At 32.7% G+C, this 21475-nt stretch overlaps 1 protein-coding gene and 1 long non-coding RNA gene across 3 annotated transcripts in view; both read right to left on the bottom strand.

The window, feature by feature from the left end:
- LOC139491397 (uncharacterized) overlaps positions 1-21475 on the bottom strand; it is a 43819-nt gene that overhangs the window by 16134 nt on the left and 6210 nt on the right. For both annotated transcript variants that reach the window (XM_071279068.1, XM_071279069.1), the window contains exons 4-6: positions 17372-17588; positions 16268-16375; positions 15207-15420 (exon numbers count right to left, since the gene is read on the bottom strand). In XM_071279068.1, coding sequence (XP_071135169.1) covers positions 15207-15420; positions 16268-16375; positions 17372-17588 — 539 coding nt within the window. The remainder of the gene's footprint in view (positions 1-15206; positions 15421-16267; positions 16376-17371; positions 17589-21475) is intronic.
- LOC139491398 (uncharacterized) lies at positions 3492-4393 on the bottom strand. Its single transcript, XR_011656534.1, has 2 exons — positions 4262-4393; positions 3492-3679 (listed from the first exon to the last, which is right to left on the bottom strand). It is a non-coding gene; the product is annotated as an uncharacterized lncRNA (long non-coding RNA).

The raw sequence follows: 21475 nt of genomic DNA, 5'->3' as shown, positions 1-21475 counted from the left end.
TAAAATTAATGAAGGTGACTTTTCAGTTCCATTTTGGAGAGATTCTTCTTGCTCAAGTTTTGTTTTAGATTTCTTCCTTTTAAAGAATCTATCAGACCATCTTGTTTTGTCCCGTTTAAAACTATTTCCATTTAAATCATCTTCAGGTTCATCTGTTTGTTTATCCTCTGTGAAAGTTTCTGACTTTTTAGATTTCTTACATTTACCTTTCTTAGAATGATCAATCCCATTTGCAACAACTTTAACGGATTCTGTTGAACTGGGTGCCTTTTCCGTACTGGTCACCCAGTTTTCTCTATATTGTCTTTTCCTTTTATCAACATAGCCAGTTTGCATTAATCGAAAATCATCCATCACTTTTTTCATTTGGCTTAGTAAATATTCATTCTGCATACAACAGACTTTCCTTTGGGTTCCAAATTTTAACGAAGAATCTCTTTCAAGAGTTTTTATTTGAGCCTGTATGGTATAACACTCACTATAAATGACGTCACTCAGTTGTTCTAGTTCAGCCATATCCTTTTCTATAAGTACAGGAGCGCTGAAAAATGTTCCTTGTTTTTTTCTTACCTCTTCTACTTTCATTTTCAAATTTTCGATGTTCTTTTTTATATCATTAACACTATCTAAAAAAACTTCTGTTTCCTTGTTTGTTTCTCGTTTTCTCTTTTCAAGTTTGTGAAGTTTCCTTTTTTCTTTGCTTAATTTTTCCAGTGGATTTTTTCTGGTCTTTCTTTCATATTTAATGTCGCCTTGTTCCTCTGTCACTTTCTCTAAGAATTCCTTAGTTCTGTCTCTCGTGCCACGCATATTTAAATTCCTAGATGCCATTATTATATCAAGGAAAATAACAGGGGAAAATCTGTAACTACCGGCAAATAATAATATCCTTCTCTAATAGCCAGCTGTCACAAGACAAACATATAGTATATCTGAATAAATTATCCGTCTGTAGATGTAGGTTAGAAAATTCCAATGACACGTACAACTGCTTTCTCTATAGAAGGGAAAATCCAAAATCTTATCTTCATTGCATGTCTATAGTAAATTATGTTCCCATATTACAAAAAGTTTGTTTTAAGTGAAATGGGTTACCTGTTGTTAACAAGATGTAATGAAGTGCAAAGTACCTATTTATAGAACTGGAATTGTTAGAAATCTATTTATAATTTACTTAGATAAACTGAATTTTGGGAAACCCTGGTATATCAATAACATGCAAGTAATTAGTACTTTCTTATGTTGCAGACACTTAAAAATTTGACCTTGACAATCCTGTATCTGCTCTCCTGTTTCAAGTTTTGTACAATTAGATAAACAGATAAGGTTTATTCTATGCAGGATTTTAATAGGTCAGATATCAATACCATGAATGCAGATATTTAAATTGGTAAGAGTATTGATTGTGCAAACCTTTATATCACCAGACATAATTATGAAATAATCAATAATATCCACGTAACAGAGAAGTTACTAAATGCAAACAAAAAATATGTGCTTAACCTGTTAACTTATATAATAATCAAGTGGGTAAAGTGGTATAAGGCACTTCAAGGGCACTGGGCGGATCCAGCCGTTTTAAAAAGGGGGGTTCCAAACCCAGAGTAAAGGAAGGTTCCAACTATATGCTCCCATTCAAATGCATTGCTCGTCCAAAAAAAGGGGGGTTAAAACCCCCAGAACATCCCCCCCCTTGATCCGCCAATGAAGAAAATTTAAACCCCTTAAGGATGTTATATTTGGTATTTTACGCAAACCTTCTAACATTTAGATCATTCAACTCATAAGAAATAACACTAAGAAAAAAATCTGTATTTATTGATGTTCTACAATACCATTTATCTTTGCTTGAAAAATGATACCTAGCTTTTTCCTTTAAAAAAAGAGAAAAATTGGTTTGGTATATCTCATCCATATTTGATCTGTTAATTTATTAAATATAAAAATAAGATGTGGTTAAGATTGCCTGAATGAGATAACTCTCTAACAGAGACCAAAAGACATAGAAGTTAACAACTATAGGTCACGATACAGCCTTAAACAATGAGCAAAACCTATACGGTATAGTCAAGTCACTATTAGCTACAAAATAAGCTGCAAAGCAATATAAGGGAGACAATTCAATGTATTTTTTCCTATTAATAGTGTATCCTAGTATAAATAATTGCACAATATACATAGCTTATTATCACATGAGATTTTAGCACATTTGAGAATTTATTTTGTTACAAATTCTTCAAAATATGAGTGTTGCCTGTTCAGTTTCTTGAATACATATGCTAATTTGTAATTCTTTAAACAAGGAATAATCATTTGAAAAACTAAAAATTTAGACATCAATGGATTTTTTCACTTTTTTTTTCTTATTTAAACTGAAAAGCACATTTAAATGTGTTTTGAACATGTACAGTACCTTTTAATTACTACCTCAATACTATATGGTCTTTTTGCTCAAGCTAAAGGATATACAGTTATATGTAATTTTTCACATATTTGTGGATTGGTCATACCATGTCTCCATATTTCGATAAATAAAAATGTATCAGAACTGTTCCAAATCTACTCTAAAGGAATTGAGAGGGTTGCTAAGTATTTTAAGTGGTTCTACCCAACAAGTATTTATTGTCTGAAGTGTAAAAGTTCAATTTTGAAGTATAAATACTTACTTAAATATCTCACTGAGAACCATTCTTAAATGATTTGTACATGACCATGCTCTACTGAAAATGTTAGAGGTATGCCATAGTAATTTTAAGTGAAATACCACAGAAATTCAATGGCAAACAAAATAATTCATATAAAGCAGTGATCTACCATAAAATGTCTTTTTGCATTGTTCATTGAAACAAGCTACTTTTGCAGGACATATGTTTATCTCCAGTTGGGACTAACAAAAGATTTTAAATTGGATATTTGCTGCTTTTCTACAAACAACCCTTGCAAGAATCTATTGGGATATCCTAGGATATCCTAAGACATTCCTGGGATTTCCTGAGATATTTTCCTGGGATATCCCAGGACTTCCTGAAATGAAATTTCAAGACTTTTCAGGAATTTTAGGGAGAGTATTGGAACAGGACTTCCTGGGATATCCCAGGAAATCCTGATCCTAAAAATATAGGACCAATTGGGACATTTCAGGACTTTTCAGGACAAGTAAACCTGAAATATCCCAGGGTTGTCCTGAGAAGTCCCAGGGATTCAGGACTTTTCAGGACTAGTAAACCTGAAATATCCCAGGATTGTCCTGAGAAGTCCAAGGTTTCAAAACTTTTCAGGACTTGTTAACCTGTAAATTATTTGAATATTGTCCTGAGAACTCCTGGGATGTCCTGGGATATTTCAAGACATTACAAAAAAGCCCCCCCCCAAAAAAAAAAAACATAAGGATAACATGGACTCTTCATCCTTTACAAAATCTATGAAAAGACAGTATTCATTCTTCTGACTTTTTATCTTCACAGCACATTTGATGGCATTTCAAAATCAAATCACTTGAAAACAAATTTATTTTCTATAGTACAGTCACTGTTTTTTCTATTGTTATCATCTTCAATTCTCTCCAATTTTCCAAAAAGCCCTCTGTCTTGACTAGTTTAAGCTGGTCACATAAATGTATCTTGGCCCTCACTATAGGTTTTTTTTTATAAATCAGAGCTGCTGTTCCTTAACAGTAAATCTGAAACAAAACAAAAGTTCAGGATCTCAAGTTTGATGAAAAAAATATAGAAACCAAATATCATGCATTAGGATGTCAGATTTGTTTAAGTCAACTTGCTTTTTTTCTTTCTTTAAATGAGTACATACATGTATATATTTGGTGTATAAATGTACCCTGCAATTAAGGACCAAGACATTAAATGATGCATTCATAAATCATAGACTGACAATTATATTTAGCATTTCTTTCTTGCTCTATCATATATTTCAAAGTTTTAAAAACCAAACATGTACTAGTATTCCAGAAGCATGTATATTAATGATTAAAGCAACTTATTTCAGAGATATTGCAGCAAACTGTTTGTGATATATCTAAATGTGAGTTTTCTCACACTTCTATGTTTAAGTTTTTTATGTTATTATTAAAAGCATACCTATACTATTTAAATATTTTTTCATAATATGTAATAACAATGTATTGATAATTCCTTATGATTGTGATGAAAGTAAATCTTATGTAAACATTCTATAACTGTTTTCTTTACTCTTCTTGTCATATGCACATATTCAAAATGGTGGAATCTAATGTATTTGTACTTACCAAAAGATATTGTCCAAAATGCATGTAATCATCAAATTAATGCTCCTTAAAATCAAACAGTCATGTCACCAGAAGAAAACATCTGCACTATTAATATAATGTTAAAATATAGAACTGTTGGAACCTAGTTATTTTCATTTATCTGCATTCATTTTGTGTTAAGAATAAGACATCTTTGCTTGTTGTCCAAGTTCAAATTCTAATTGTGTCAGGGGTTATTTAAGGGAGTTAAATTTCCATTTTCTTTGAAAGGTTCCCTGGTTGAATAAATTAAATTTATTGTGAAAATTTGATATATATATTAAATATAAAAAATATCCATTCATTGTTTATTTACCATCTTAATGTTTAAAGTTATAATAGTAATTGCAGAAAATGTATAATTTAGCAATATGTGAGCCCCTGCATATGGCCTCACACTTCCTGTCCAGTGTCTACACTAAAATAAATTGAATCCAGATGTCCCATTCATACATTTTATTCACTCTGGCTCACATGGCAAAGATAAAGAATTAAAGCATGAAAATTATTTGTGTGTTTATTTAGATACTTGCAATTATATAAATTTAACCTGTTTACAGTTAATCTATTATCTTGGGTATTACATCTATGGTTGTATGATCATGATCTTTTAAATTGGGCTTTGAAAATATTAATGCTTAATTAAAAAAAATAATATTGTGCTGTTACTCATATTTTGGCCTGTAGCATGTGACATGATTTGTGATACATGTATGTGAGTTTTGCATTTTCCAAAGTATTGTCCAAACATTTTCATCAGTATGAGCATATGCAAATTTAACTATGCACAAACAATTCTTGGAACTTAAATAGAATTGTAAATATACTCAAGTGGAATTAAAATTGCAACAAAGACTAAGTTTTGAAAAGAAACCCATGTATTTGAAGTCTTGAAATATCCCAGTAATTCCTGTTAATAATCTAAAGTCCTAAGAGTTCTTGAAAAATCAGGATAAATTTGTGTACATCAAATAATGTAAGTCCTGAAATATCCCCAAAATTCCTGAAACAAATTTAAAGTCTTGAAAATTCCTGAAATATCAGGACAACAGATTTCAGGACTTCATGGGACTTCCTGGGATGCTTGAAATTTCAGGATTTACAAAATTACCAGTGCTGGGATTTTTCAAGATATCCCAGGACTTCCTGGGATATCCTGAAAGACAAGAATTTTTCAGGACAGCGTTTTGCAGGGGAATTGAGCAAGAACAAAAACTAGTGGGATTGATCATTGTAAGAAATAAATGTACATCCTAACTGTTTCCAGTTAGACCATAATATAGCAGGGATTGAAGTTGAGATTTTGGCATGGTACCACAGCTATCAAGAATAGATGGGAACATAGGGCATCAGCATACAAGCTTTTATACTTTCTGCAATATAATGCTTTAAACAAACAGATATGATGTTGCCCTATAACATTTCCTGCAGGCAGGACAAAAAATTAATTAGCTCCGTCAAAGTTTTGATCAATATGGTTGTAAATCTATGCAACTCTTTTCTCATATGCAACTTTTGTGTGTGTAATTTAGATATAAATAGTTAACAAACCAAAGTATTTAGTATCTCTCATTTTTGTATTGATATTAAGGTGGTACCTAACACTTTCACTAAAATTAATTAGGTTTGTTTATAATTTTTATAAAATTTTGACAATGTACTTACTATGACCCCCTTACAAAAATATAAAAATTTCAAAAATTTTAAACCAACTGTTTTGTGAGAAAATTACACTGGTTATATAGCAGTTTTACAAACGCCAATTTTGATCATTGAGAAGCTTATTATTCCCTTTACAACACAAAATAATTTAAAACATTAAGCTGACTTTACAGAGTTATCTCCCTGTAGTGTTAGGTACCACCTTAAAGTCTTGTCTGGTCTTCTGATATGTACAAAGTCATACTGTGGATTCAGAACCTTTTGAGGGGCCTTGGTGCAAGGTTGGGCGGTAAGGCTTGGTAGCTGAACAGTCTAAGTAGTAACTACTGTAATCACTAGCCAGTCAACACTGAGATTGTGAGTTACAACCCCACTTGTACGGTTGCACTCGACACCAATCTTAATTGACTAGGATTGTCAGTTTCCTATTGAAGGTTGGTGGTTTTAACCGGACACTCCAGCTTCCTCCACCAATAAAAACTGGCAGCCACAAAATACTTAAAAGTGACATTAAAACACAATCAAAGAACAGATTGCTCTGGGGGATATGATTGCCATTGTTTTCATTGACACATGTATACATGTAGCTGGATAATATCATTTTCAAAACTATAAATTCAACTGCACATGTAAAATGTAATTTACGTAATCTGAAAAGTTACAAAATAGAAAATCCCAGTTAAAAGTGTATGAACAATGTACTTAGGCCTATTGTGTTTTATTTTTGTACTATCAATTCCAAGTTTACTTTCCACAGCAGTCACTGAGACTCAGAGTGAGAGAAGTATTTCACTTCTTATCTTATCACCTATTTTCCTACGTTAATTCTAGGAGGAACTCCATTCCTAACTCTTTTAATATTTAATTTCCTTTGGGTCAGTGATCATGACTCCTTTCCGTACACATTCCTCGGTTTAAATTGTGATCGTTTTTAATATAATACGACATTTAACGACAGAACAAGTTAATTTTTGTCTACGTGTTGTTTTGATTCAGAATTCACGGAAGTGTCTTCCGGAAGGGAGGTAGGTTGGTCCCCTCCGTAAAACATTCAGTATGCCTTCGGAATATACAAATATTATTTAGTATTGTCTAGAATTTCAATAACGGCCAGGAAACAGACTACAAGGGAGACAACTCAAAAACGATTATCTGGAAGACTCCATTTCACCTAAAGGGGTGTTGAAAGTAAACCTTAACGATGTGGACTACATTTATTTTAATTTAAATGATGCATATGATTTAAAATTATGCATCAACAATAACCCTCAATAGCAGACATACATAGAAAGGATCCCATGAGTTATAAATTTATCAATCGAGTGGGGAATCCAGAGCAACCATTTAACCTAGTACCCCTTGAAGTCAAGAAAACTATACGCATGCGCATAATTACCTAAACAAACCCTGTAGTAAGAATGTACATTAAACCTAAATGGTTCTCTATTTTTTTATGGAAGTACAATATCAAATATCAGTTTAATAACGGTGAGATATAAGTAACACTCCACTTCAGTTCTTATATGACAGAAATAGATTTATCGGAATTCAGAGAACTCTCGCATTTTTATCACAACTGAGGAATTCCCTCTGACATGTTTCTAAATTTATAAAAACACTAAATATAAATACTGCTTGATTCTGATTTTCCGTGTTGTTAAAAACACGCATATAAGTCAAGGGAAATATCAAACATGAATATTATGAAAAGAAAATTATAGGAAAGTTAAACCAAGACAATCACAAGAATCTGAGATGGTCCTTAATGTTTAGAATAAAACGGTTGATGTGAGGGCATTGTCCTGAGCCACTGGTATAAGTATACAGATTGCTTGAAAGCAATCGTATCCCAAAAAATCTATCAAATCAAAACCTATTGTGGGGTAAGTCATTTCATATATACATAATGTTATCCATGTATGTCCTTATTATCTACACAGTATCATGAAATTCTGCCATGTAATTTTAGAGGAGTTGTGATGACAAGATCACAGACGGACTAACAGAAACTCAGACAGACTGACAGGTCAAACACATTATACCCAAAATTGCAAGGGGTATAATAATAATTTATAAAAGATTCATTTCGCTGTTTAAACAAAATAAACAAATATATAGTTTAAACATAAAAAGACATCTATGTTTACCATTAAACCTTTTTTTTACTTTTTTAATTAACAGTATAATAAAATTGAGAAAGGAAATGGGGAATATGTCAAAGAGCAGATAACAGCGGATGGCCACTAATGGGTCTTTAACGCAGAAAGAAAATCCCAAACCCAGAGGTGGTCCTTCTGGCCCCTAAATAAAAATGTGTGAAAATGGATGTCATACTCAACTCTAAAACTTAAAAAATGAAATCTTTTGAAAACATACAAAGTTGAAGACTAGCAAAGGCCATAGGCTCCTGACTTGGGACAGATGCAAAAGTGGAGCAGGTTAAACAAGTTTTGTGAGATCTCAACCCTCCCACTATACCTCTAGCCAATGTAAAATAAAGAAACACAAAGCAATATGCACAGTAAAACTCATTTAACAGATAATTTATTTATAATAAAAGAAATACTAAACCGATACACCTATGATTATACCTATGATAGCAAGGCCTATTATAACCACAATCACTAGGCACAACACACGCTTGTCATATTGTCGTTTGTGCTTCACAGCAACTTCAAGTTGTTTTTCGGCAGTTTGTACATAATCAACACTTTGATTTACATTTGTTTCAATTGTATCTATTTTCGTCCCTTGATCTACTACAAGAAAATGCATTGTTTTAAACAGTTCGTTCAGTTCTGAAATCTGTCCCTCAAGTTCTTTTAACTCTCTTTCCCGTACTTTGATACTCTGTAACTGTCGCCTTGCTCTTCCAAGTGTTGAAATGTAATTTCCAGTGAATACCTGCTGATTTTGTCCCAACTCTCCCACATCATCATCCTCAATATTTTCGTCTGTTGAACCAGCAACAATAGCTCTCTGTCTTGAACACATTTCTTTGGACTTATCAATCAATTTGCCTTGATTTGTTTTAAATTCAATGACAAGATCACGTAACATATTCATAAGCCTATCAATGTGGTTATTTTGTACTCTTTGCTGCATGTCTGATTCTTTTTTACAAGACGTTGTATTAGGTAAATCCTCTATTTCAGCTTTTAATTTTCCGGCTCTGATCAACAAGTTTTTCCCCATTTCTTGCATTCTATGTATTTCTTTATCATCTTTAAAGGGAGAGAAATGTAAGTTTGTTTGAAGTTTATTGATGGCATCAAGTTCCCGTCGTAAACATTTAAGGTTGTCTTCAATTGTGCGCATCTTTTCTAAAAACTCATTGACAGCCAATTTTTTAGAATATTTCTTTCCGCTCCATCTTCTTTTGAATTTACCTGTTGGTAATTCGGCCAGCTCATCTCCAGTGGATTCAGCCTCTTCTATAAGAACAGCAACATGCTTCTCTTGTAATTCAGCAAGTCGGTCTTTCACCATTTTGATTATTTTTAAAGTTTCCTTTTTCTGTAGTGAAAGAGTCGTATCGCGCTAAATTGAGTCTGATCCCACTAAAATTAGTCTTATTGCACTAAAATGAGTCTTATCGCACTAAAATGAGTCTTATCGCACTAAAATGAGTCTTATCGCACTAAAATGAGTCTTATCGCACTAAAATGAAGCTGATCACACTAAAATAAGTCTAAAATGTTTCAGAAAAGACTAAATACAATCCATGCTTCTTAAAAAAATTACATTTTGTAAACAACGAACATTCCAAGAATTATACATTATAGTTAAAATAAAAACTTCATTTGCTTGTCATAATATGTCAAAATTGTAACCACTTTCTAAAAATGAGTTATAGTTATACATTTTTATACATCCTTTTGTGAATTAATCAATGTTAAGTACTTCCTGATGGATTGGATGAGATAATACAAATCCTATTGTTTATAAACAGACATTGTTTGTTGTTTCATTTTTATTTCTGTGTTTATAATGTTACTTATAGTAATAACATGGGTTTGGACAAAATGAGAAGTGAAAAGATTGATCATGTTAAACACCCCATCCCTCACATCCCCCCCTCCCCCCCTCCCCCCAAAAAAAAAAATATGGAAAAAATGATTCACTCAGTATCTGTTTGTTTCAGTTTAATTTCGGTTATATAATGTTACTTAAATAACATGGGTTTGGATAAAATGAGAAGTGAAGAAGTATTATCATGACAAAAAAACCCATCCCTCACCCCTAACCAACCTACCCCCAAAATGAAAAAAAGAGACAAACTCTGCATCTGTGCAAAACAAGAACTATAATTTTTTTTTAAAGTACAGTTCTTAACAGTTTAAACTTTTTATCTGATTTAAACTCTTCAATAAGGTTAATTCTGACAAGTGATCTTTAATGCATTTTTTTTAAATACTGGTACATATAGATACAAAACAAAATAATATTTATAAGTTAAAATGGTAAACAGGAAGTTGTTGAGTCAGATGAATATGAAATGCATCACATACTACTCATGTGAAACTCTGTACTAATTTTCAGGCAGCTCTAATATGTAGTTTCTGTGAAAAGTATGACAAAATTTCATGGGGAGTATTGGGGACAGAATGAGGGACAGATGTAAGCCAGCATACCTTGGAGCAGGGGGACAATAAAAACTGACCAACAAATGATATTTTCTCTCATCTTTTATTCATTCATACATACCTGCCAACTTTTCAAAATGCCCATGGGGGTTTTGCGTGCAAGATGGCTGTCAGTCCTAAAAAACCTTCAAGGGGGCCTTCAAATACATTTTACTGTTGTTTTTTGGCTTTTCCATACTTTATTAAGCCTAAAGTCATTGTAAAATTAATTGTTTTGTTTCAAATTGTGGACAAAATTGCTCTTTCAAAATTTCAATTTGGGAGCCTCCATGGGGGAAATCCCCCGCAAATAGTGACAGTTGGCAGGTATGTTCATAAATTTGGAATAATATTGTACTGTTGAATAGCCAGTGTAACCTTCTTCCCTTTATTCATTAATTTGGAGAATTTAAAATACTTTACTCTTGAATAGACAAGGTTTTTATTCATGTAATTCATAATTTTGGAAATAGTTCACTGATGAATGTATTCCCAGTTAAATCTTCTTTTATTTATTCAAAAATTCAAGTAAAATAGTTTTACAATAGTGTTGTTAGCAACATATATCATATGTTCAAAGTTTTGTGTATATACATGTATATCAACAATGAGGACTGCAAAAGAATTTGACCTTCTTTTTTTATTCTAATTGAGGAAGATTGTTTTCACATAGACAGGAAAGAATCATGTTTCTATTTGATCAAAATTGGTTTTCAAATGCATATCATTTGTCTGTCTGTTTTAGATTGAGTATCATATTACATGTATTTTAAGTCTAAAAAAAATAATTGATTACCAAAAATAGATATATCCATATCCTGCAAAGCAAACTAGCATACCATGTTGTGTCAGTGTGTCTGACATTAACTAAAAGAGGGACAAAAGATACCAGAGGGAGAGTAAAACTCAAAGATAGAAAATAAACTTACAACACCATGGCTAAAAATAAAAAGACAAACAGACAAATAATAGTAAAGACACAACATAGAAAACTAAAGACTAAGCAACACAAACTCCACCAAAAACTGGGGGTGATCTCAGGTGCTCCGGAAGGGTAAGCAGATCCTGCTCCACATGTGGCAGCAGATACACAAATGATTAGAAAGATCATCTTGCTGTCATATTGGAAACTATCTCATTGTCACCAGCTAATAAGAATAATAAAATTGCAGAAAATGGTTACAAGACTAATTAAAATGCTCATACACTTTCAGCATCAGCAAGCTCATTCGTAATGATTTAAAAAATTACTAGTTGAAAATTATGAAGCTGTGTAATTGTATAAGCAAACATTAGTTAGATTTCAGAAATGACAAATTCAAGATCTTTTTTTCATTTGTAAAGGGACATAACTCTAGAACAGTGAAAGTTAAATCACCCAAACTTAATGTTAATCCGTGTTTAATGATAATAAACAGTGGGTATATAAGTTTCATAACATATGGTATGTCCCTAAATTCATCTGACTAATTAACACATAACTAGTTGTGCTATTGAATGGTCTCCAAAAAAGTTTTTATTATATTTAACAATTACTACTTTTTTAACCATTTTTAGGACAAGACCTGTGTATGGTCTTATCATGACAATTATGTATACTGTGGATTCATTATTATTCGTTGGATACCAATTTTCGTGGGTTTCGTGGATACAGGTGAACCACCAATTCAAATGTTCAATAAATAACATATTTCAATAGGTTTTGTATCCAGAGATTGGCAAAACCACGAAATCAAGTTACAATCAGATGCTCCGCAGGGCGCAGCTATATACGACCGCAGAGGTTGAACCCTGAACAGTTGGGGCAAGTATGGACACAACATTTAAGCTGGATTCAGCTCTAAATTTGGATTGTGATTAAATAGTTGACACAGCATAGGTTTCTGACACAGAATGAATGTGGTCTAATGAACTTAAAATATTTTTTTGCCTTTGAGCAATTCACCATGCTGTTGAATATTAATCCTCTCAAAAAAATGTTTGAAGAAATTTTCATTTTATTTATGAAATCTGAAATGAGAAAAATTTAACCCCCCCCCCCCCCCCCCCCCATTTTTTTTTCACATCCCCCTTTCCCTTTTTCTAAAACTGATCTCAATTCAAATTCCTAATGGAGTTTGCAACAATAACTACTCATTTAAATACATCATAAAATATTAAAATGTAAAATAAAGTGCTTGTTATCACTGAATGGTAAAGATTGTTTTAATTTATCAGTTGGTAGTAAAAGTGAATATACATTGTATATTGTATAAAACAATGATTTAAGTTGATTCAACTACTATTCTGGACAAAAAAGATAACTCCAATGGAAAATTTCTTGCTATAACACAATACTTAATATAATAATTTTGGATCCTGATTTGAACCAACTTGAAAACTGGGCCCATAATCAAATATCTAAGTACATGTTTAGATTCAGCATATCAAAAAAGCCCAAGAATTCAATTTTTTTTAAAATCAAACTTAGTTTAATTTTGGACCCTTTGGACTTTAATGTAGACCAATTTGAAAACGGGACCAAAAATTAAGAATCTACATACACAGTTAGATTTGGCATATCAAAGAACCCCAATTATTCAATTTTTGATGAAATCAAACAAAATTTTATTTTGGACCCCGATTTGGACCAACTTGAAAACTGGGCCAATAATCAAAAATCTAAGTACATTTTTAGATTCAGCATATCAAAGAACCCCAAGGATTCAATTTTTGTTAAAATCAAACTAAGTTTGATTTTGGACCCTTTGGACCTTAATGTACAGTGGCGGATCCAGAGGGGGGGTTCCGGGGGTCCGCACCCCCCCTTTATTTTGGCCGATCAATGCATTTGAATCGGGACATATGTTTTGCACCCCCCCTGCACCCCCCCTTTGCCCTGGGCTAGCACCCCCCCTTTCGAAAATTCCTGCATCCGCCACTGATGTAGACCAATTTGAAAACGGGACCAAAAATTTAGAATCTACATACACAGTTAGATTCGGCATATCAAAGAACCCCAATTATTCAATTTTTGATGAAATCAAACAAAGTTCAATTTTGGAACCTTTGGGCCCCTTATTCCTAAACTGTTGGGACCATAACTCCCGAAATCAAACCCAACCTTCCTTTTATGGTCATAAACCTTGTGTTTAAATTTCATAGATTTCTATTCACTTATACTAAAGTTATGGTGCGAAAACCAAGAATAATGCTTATTTGGGCCCTTTTTTGGCCCCTTATTCCTAAACTGTTGGAACCAAAACTTCCAAAAGCAATCCCAACCTTCCTTTTGTGGTCATAAACCTTGTGTCAAAATTTCATAGATTTCAATTTACTTAAACTAAAGTTACATGTATAGTGCGAAAACCAAGAAAATGCTTATTTGGGCCCTTTTTGGCCCCTAATTCCTAAAATGTTGGGACCAAAACTCTTAAAATCAATCCCAACCTTCCTTTTGTGGTCATAAACCTTGTGTTTAAATTTCATAGATTTCTATTCCTTTTTACTAAAGTTAAAGTGCAAAAACTAAAAGTATTCGGACGATGACGACGCAAGACGACGACGATGCCAACGTGATAGCAATATACGACGAAAAATTAAATTTTTTTGCGGTTGTATAAAAAATATGGAAGTTTTCAGCAATCCAGGAAAATAAATGAATCCACAGTATTTGGTTAGAGGATCAGGATCTGAACCAATTTTTTTTTAAGATGTTCAATGATTAATTGTATGAGGGAACAGTACATAACCCAGCAGAGAAAAACTTTGCATGCATTCAAAAGGTTAGCCATGGCATACCTGTAGCCATGGCATACCTGTAGCCAGGGTGCGGGGTTTAGTGGGTTCTAATGACTCCCCGCACCCCTTGAAAACAAATAAGCACTGTTAAAGTCAAAGTTCTGTTCGAATTGTGACTGTTAAAGTCGAGTTTGTGAATCAACAAAACCCCCCTTGGAAACAACAATATGAATAAGATTGCATAGATGGACATTCATTATTTGACCTTGAAGGTGAAAGTTTAAGGTCAGGTTCAGGTTCATCTTAATTCTATTCTTATCATATAAAAACATATATATTAACATAATATCCATTTTGATTTCAATTCAAAGTAAAACATGGCTGCCAGACAGGATATGAACTATCAAACCTGTTAATGTGCAAATAAGAGTATCAATGGGTCATCCTGGAATTATGTCTTCCACCAGAAAATATCGTCAATTTCCCACACCTTTATGACGTCACTTACCAGATAGAATGTGCACCTGTATCCCTGTTCTATTAAATTATCAAGAACTTTCAGAATCGTCTTTCTGCAGGGTTTGTAAGAAATAATTTATGTTCTGTAATTTTATTTCCCGTACCACTTAAGGGAGGGTGATCAACTTATAAGATTTGAATTTTTCAAATATTTTGTGCAGTATGAGATCAAACATTTTATTCATTCGCTCAACATGTGTTTGAAGTGGCGATGCCTACATTTTAGTCACATGGTAATGGAATTCACATGACAGATTTAACTAACTACCATATCCTGGGACTCGTTTTTACATCTTAAATTCCAGTAAAAGCTCAACTTCTATGTAATAAACTGGTTGTGATCTGAAACCACAGTGTCAGGGGAAAAACTGACAAAAACTAATAGAAAGAGCACAAACCTTTTCCCGTCTGAAATAAGTTGAGTAGATCATATAGAGGCATGTCATCATCAACATAAATAACATTCCCCACTGAATTAGAATGTAGGAGGGTCCTGACGGGAGTACAATCCTCTGGATCTAAACATATCAATGTTTTTACTATCAACACTGATATGATGTTAGTTCTGTCATCTTCATAAACTGGTAGTCTGGAATGTGACATGTCTACTATCTAAAAATAAATTGATTGATTGATTGATTGATTGATGGTTGCTTAAAGTCCAGTGGCAAATATTTCATGCATGTTCAGGACGATAAAAAACAATTATAATCCTTATTACGAAATATATCAATAAAAGGAGAATGTTTCTGATGACTATATAATGCCTCCATTAAGCTTTGAAAATGGGATGGATTGACAAAAAAGAGAGAAGGATGGATAGTCATTAGAACACTTAAGGTGGTACCTAACACTACAGGGAGATAACTCTGTAAAATCAGCTAAACGTTTTAGTTACGTTGTGTTGATAAGGAAATATTAAGCTTCTCAATGATCAAAATTGGTGTTTGTCAAACTGCTATATGACCAGTGTAATTTTTCTGATAAAATGGTTGCATTGGTTCAAATTTTTTGAATTTTTTATATTTTTGTCAAAGGGTCAAAGTAAATACTTTGTCAAAATACTATGAAAATTAAACGAGCCAAATTAATTTTAGTGAAAGTGTTGGGTACCACCTTAAAGCCCCATTCACCTATGGCAGGGGCATAAAAATACATTTATCACAGTTTTCACACAGCAATGTCTCTGCTACTTTATTAATCATGATTGAACACAAACAAACAAGTCATTTGGGGTGGGGATTCTTCATATATGAAGGTATATATATACAGATGTGCAGCTGAAATGTTCAGACACATTAATATATATCAAAAGATCATAAATTTTCTTTTTCTAATTAGCTGTCTCTGCAAAAATCTTATTTGTATAAAAGGAATCATATCGTCATTCAAAATTAGTTCATGATACTTTTATTACATGTGCAACATCGAACACAAATACTTCAATATATATACATACATTTTTCATTGTCTTATGATCCATCTGAGAATTAATATCAAGCATATAGACATCATCCAGCGGCAGCATAGCATCTTTCACAGTCTTATGTTTCATATCTAAAGCACCCTGAAAAAAACCCAATCATTCTCTTAAAAAAAAATTAGGATCTTCATCTAATTAATGTTTGGAAGGATAATTGTTTAATATTGATATTCACAATCAAAGGTTCTTAATATGGACATTCAAAATGAAAGTGTGTAAATGAACCCACCTTTTTTAAGACTGACATGCTAAATTTAGATATATAGATTTAGCCCTAGTTCCTACAGAAATAATCTACAGGAGGACTGGATGCTTCTGCTTCTTAGCTAACAAGCCTTTGTCTTTAACCATAAATCTTACAGCCGATTGCATTAAGTGTGGACGTAAAGGTAATATATTTGGTTACCGGTAGCTTGCTTGTTAGCTGAACCATGAAGTCATTATAAGGTAAGGTATAATATCCTCCTTTTGAAGAAGTCCTGTTTACATATGCATGTAATTAAAAGTTGGCAAACCAGGATGACACCTCCTATGGTTTACAGACGGATAGATTGGTTATCTGTCAGACTACTCTTCTCTTAAAGGAGGGTAGTTTACCTAACCTAATAATGACTTCATGGAATCATGGTTCAGCTAACAAGCAAGCTAACCAAAGATAATACCTGCTCTATGGTCGGGTTGTTGTCTCTTTGGCACATTCCCCATTTCCATTCTCAATTTTATTCCAAATTTTCTGATAACATAAATAATCTGTTGATTCCAATCAAAAATTCAAAATTCAAAAATCACACAGCAATATGCAAAGTTACAGTAATTTTACAAACAATCTAATCAAAATACAGATCATGAGTCCAGACTTGGCTTACAAGGATCTGACAACACTCCATCCTATTTTTGTTGTTGTAATTATTACATCACCCAATGAAATTTCATCTATCAGATTGTTTAAGCATATTATATCATGATAACAAAGCCAAAGAATCCCAAAAGATCTATCAGACAGAAATGAGAAAGGAGCAATGTCAGAACCCTGTATGGGACAAGACACATGTAGTAAGAAGACGTGGTTAAAATAAATACTTTGATAATGAGGACTTCATCCACTGTTAAACTTTCTTCTCCCTCATGGTCTGAACCATTTACTAAATTTGGTGATGAACTACTATGTAAATCAACGAGAACTTTTAGCTCTGCTCGTCGATAAAATGTTCCATGGTCTTTTCCAAGTAAACAATCTAACAACTTTGACAATGGCCATGATATTATGCAGAACATACCAATTAACAGGTAAACTACTCTGAAATAGTGAAAAAGGATGTTGAAATATAATAACAATGCACATAATTAAATAGTATATCAAACACTTACAAAATTTATAGTTTAGAAAATAAAAATCCAAACATTTTGCCTTTTTGTTACCAATTTATTAGAACAGCTGTAAAAAATCAATGGCTTGCTTTGTTTGAAATATAAATACAGTCAAACCTTTCTTAATGGTCACCTTGTTTCAGAGGTCACCTGCCTCTAACAGTCATTATCTGCTCCTCCCAATCCTTTTCTCTATATAATTTAACTCAAATTAGCAGTTATCTGTCTTATGTATTACCCACTTATTTCTCAACAAATTTAATATATTAATCAAAGAGCTGAAAGCTCTGAGGAAAAATGATGCCACTGTCTCTAATATTGGGATATTTTTTTATGCAAGTCTTGATTTTCACATACCGTAATAAGTTTAACATTGCAACATGTCTCGTATGCATATAATTGATATTCGTATATGTGTGTGGGAAGTGAAAATGACAACTGACTGGTTTTTTTTTTAAAACAAATGAACAGGTCAAGAGTCAAGACTACCTGAATGATCTACAGTATCCAATGACTACTGGCTGGGTTTTTTTCACAAATAAATAGGTCAAGACTACCTGATGATCTACAGTATCCAATGACTATACTGGGTGTTTTTTTTGTACAAATATTTTCTAATAAATAGGTCAAGAATACTGGAATCATCTACAATATCCTATGATTACTAGCTGATTTTTTTGTACTAATAAATATGTCAAGACTATTTAAATGATCTACATTATCCAATGACTACTGGCTGTTCTTTTGTACATACTAAATAAAGACTACCTGAATGATCTAAAGTATTCTAAATAAATAAATGTGTAATTTTTTTCATGCAATTACATTTTTCTAAATCAAGAATACAGACTATACTAGTATCCTTTCAAACCAAATGATTATGAAGAGTCTGTTGTAACAAGCTCTTATACCCCACTAGTCCTATAACATATGACTCTTCGCATTCTTATTCAATTTTTAACGTTTTTATACTGATATTTTCATTTTTTTTTTTAAATTTTGAATGCGAAGGGTGACACATTGATAGTAAAAAAAATTATCAGAACAGTAAATAGAAATAGTAAATAATTCTCCTAAGGTCATATGTTATAGGACTAATTACCCACATACTCATTAAATAAGTTACTAGTGACATAGTTATTTCTGTAACTTGAAGCAAATTCTATTTCTGTAGATTTACACAATAGCATAATATTGTTATACTTGTTTTATTTCACCTTTTAAGATTAGACAAATAGGGATACTCCTTTGATTTTTTATTTCATGTCAGTTAGGTCCCTTTATATGAAACTTGAAACCACTTCTCTGCCATATTGATATTATATAACAACTCTGCCCATGACCCATATAATTTGATATTCATTCTTTAACCATATATCATAGTAAGCTAGTTTTTTTTATTTTACACTAATCCACAATCTTTCATGTCAAATTTCTGTCTCCATTTAAGTTTATGCCATTGAACCATCATGGTATTAAACACAATTCCAAGTAATTTTGCTGTTATAGTGGGTCACCATATATTCAAATTGGGTGGCATTCCAGTTATTGAAATTTGTGTCAGATTGGATAATGAACTAGACCTTTAGGAATTGATCTCATAATTTAATATGGAGCCATAGTATGCAACCCCTACCCGGTAACAAAAATAAACATGTCAAGCGGCAAAATTTATCAACAGAGATTATAAGTGAAGAGATGATGGATAAGTCTCCAAAATGCTTGCCAAACTGGAACTACAACAAGATCTCCAGACAAGGATGAACAAGGCATTGAAGCCAAAGTTAGTATTTATGTTAAAAGTAGTTGAGGGGCTGATTCACGCTATTGAACCAAACGAATTCCTCTAAAAAGCATGTCCGAAGAGAACCATATCTGCTGAGAAATTCAAAGGATACCACGCAAGAATTATTGTGAAAAAGCAAGTAAAGAATAACTCTAACTGTGAGTGTATTGACATTCCACCAAGTAAAACACCGTACAATATTCAAACTTTGTAAGACAGTGATCGCGCCGAATCAGCTAGATGACACTGTTATGCACGCATGAAACGTAGAGAGCTTCAAATCTGTTCTCCCACCCCGCCAATAAATCGGCGGCGCTCTCACAAACCGTTGTATTAAAGCCAGCATCGATATCGACAATTTATTCACATGTCATACAGGAATCCATGACAAATCGCCCCACACCTAACCGCCCCACTTTTTCACAAACTCGCCCCACTTTCTAAAAAATCTCACAAACATGTTTAAACCCGCCGCATTTTTGCGCCTGTCCCAAGTCAGGAGCCTCTGGCCTTTGTTAGTCTTGTATTATTTTAATTTTAGTTTCTTGTGTACAATTTGGAAATTAGTATGGCGTTCATTATCACTGGACTAGTATATATTTGTTTAGGGGCCAGCTGAAGGACGCCTCCGGGTGCGGGAATTTCTCGCTACATTGAAGACCTGTTGGTGACCCTCTGCTGTTGTTTTTTTTGTTTTTATTTGGTCGGGTTGTTGTCTCTTTGACACATTCCCCATTTCCATTCTCAATTTTATCATTTGATTTAAAAAATATTGGTTTAATAAATTTCATTTTTTTTTGTTTTCTGCGTAGATTAGTTTTCATTTAAGTGGGGCTAGTTGGTAGAACTGAAAATTATATATTGAAGTAGATTTTAAATAAGTGGGGCGAGTTGACAGGGGAGAAGTTAACGGTATTTAACCCTTTTCACAAGTGAGGCGATTTTTAAACAAGAGGCTCTCAAGAGCCTGAATCGCTCACCTGAATTTTTTTGGTTTAATCTCTCATCAATGATTATTTTGGCTTTCCAATTTATTTAAATGTTCTTTGAATCGTCCTATTTTCTTCAAAAGCAAAAAAAAATCATTTTCTCCTATGTTCTATTTTAGCCATAGGAGCTATGTTTCTTGACATACAAGGAAATGAAATATAAAATTTATACTAGATACTCTGAAACTCTGAAACTCATTTAGCCTAAGTTTGGCTGAAATTGATACAGCAGTTTCATAAGAGAAGATTTTTTAAAGTAAGTCAACATGATGAACAAATTGTGAAAAAAGTCATTAAAGGGCAATAACTCCTAAAGAGGTCAATTGACAATTTTGGTCAAATTGACTTATTTGTAGATCTTACTTTGCTGATCATATTTGCTGTTTACAGTTTATCTTTATCTATAATAATATTCAAGATAATGACCAAAAACTGCAAAATTTCCTTAAAATTACCAATTAAGTGGCAGCAACCCAACAATTGGATGTTTGATTCATCTGAAAATTTCAGGGCTGATAGATATTGACCTAATGAACATTTTTACTCCAGTCAGATTTGCTCTTAATGCTTTCGTTTTTGAGATATAAGCCAAAAACTGCATTTGACCCCTATGTTCTATTTTAAGTAACGGCGGCCATGTTTTTTGACGGATCAAAAATCAAAGCACACACTTTGTGCAGGATAATCTAAGGAACAACCATGCTAAGTTTTAACCAAATCCATTCAGTAGTTTCAGAGGAGAAGATTTTTTAAAGTTAGCAAATATGATGAACAAATTGTGAAAAATTGTCATTAAAGGACAATAACCCCTTGAGGGGTCAATTGACAATTTTGGTCATATTAACTTATTTGTAGATCTTACTTTGCTGATCTTTTTTGCTGTTTACAGTTTATCTTTATCTATAATGATATTCAAGATAATGACCAAAAACTGCAAAATTTCCTTAAAATTAACAATTAAGTGGCAGCAACCCAACAATGGTTTGTTTGATTCATCTGAAAATTTCAGGGCTGATAGATCTTGACCTAATGAACATTTTT

This window comes from Mytilus edulis, chromosome 10 (assembly GCF_963676685.1).
Source record: "Mytilus edulis chromosome 10, xbMytEdul2.2, whole genome shotgun sequence".
Lineage (NCBI taxonomy): Eukaryota > Metazoa > Mollusca > Bivalvia > Mytilida > Mytilidae > Mytilus > Mytilus edulis.
The sequence above is the reverse complement of the archived record's forward strand: the minus strand, read 5'-3'. Positions and strand labels throughout refer to the sequence as shown.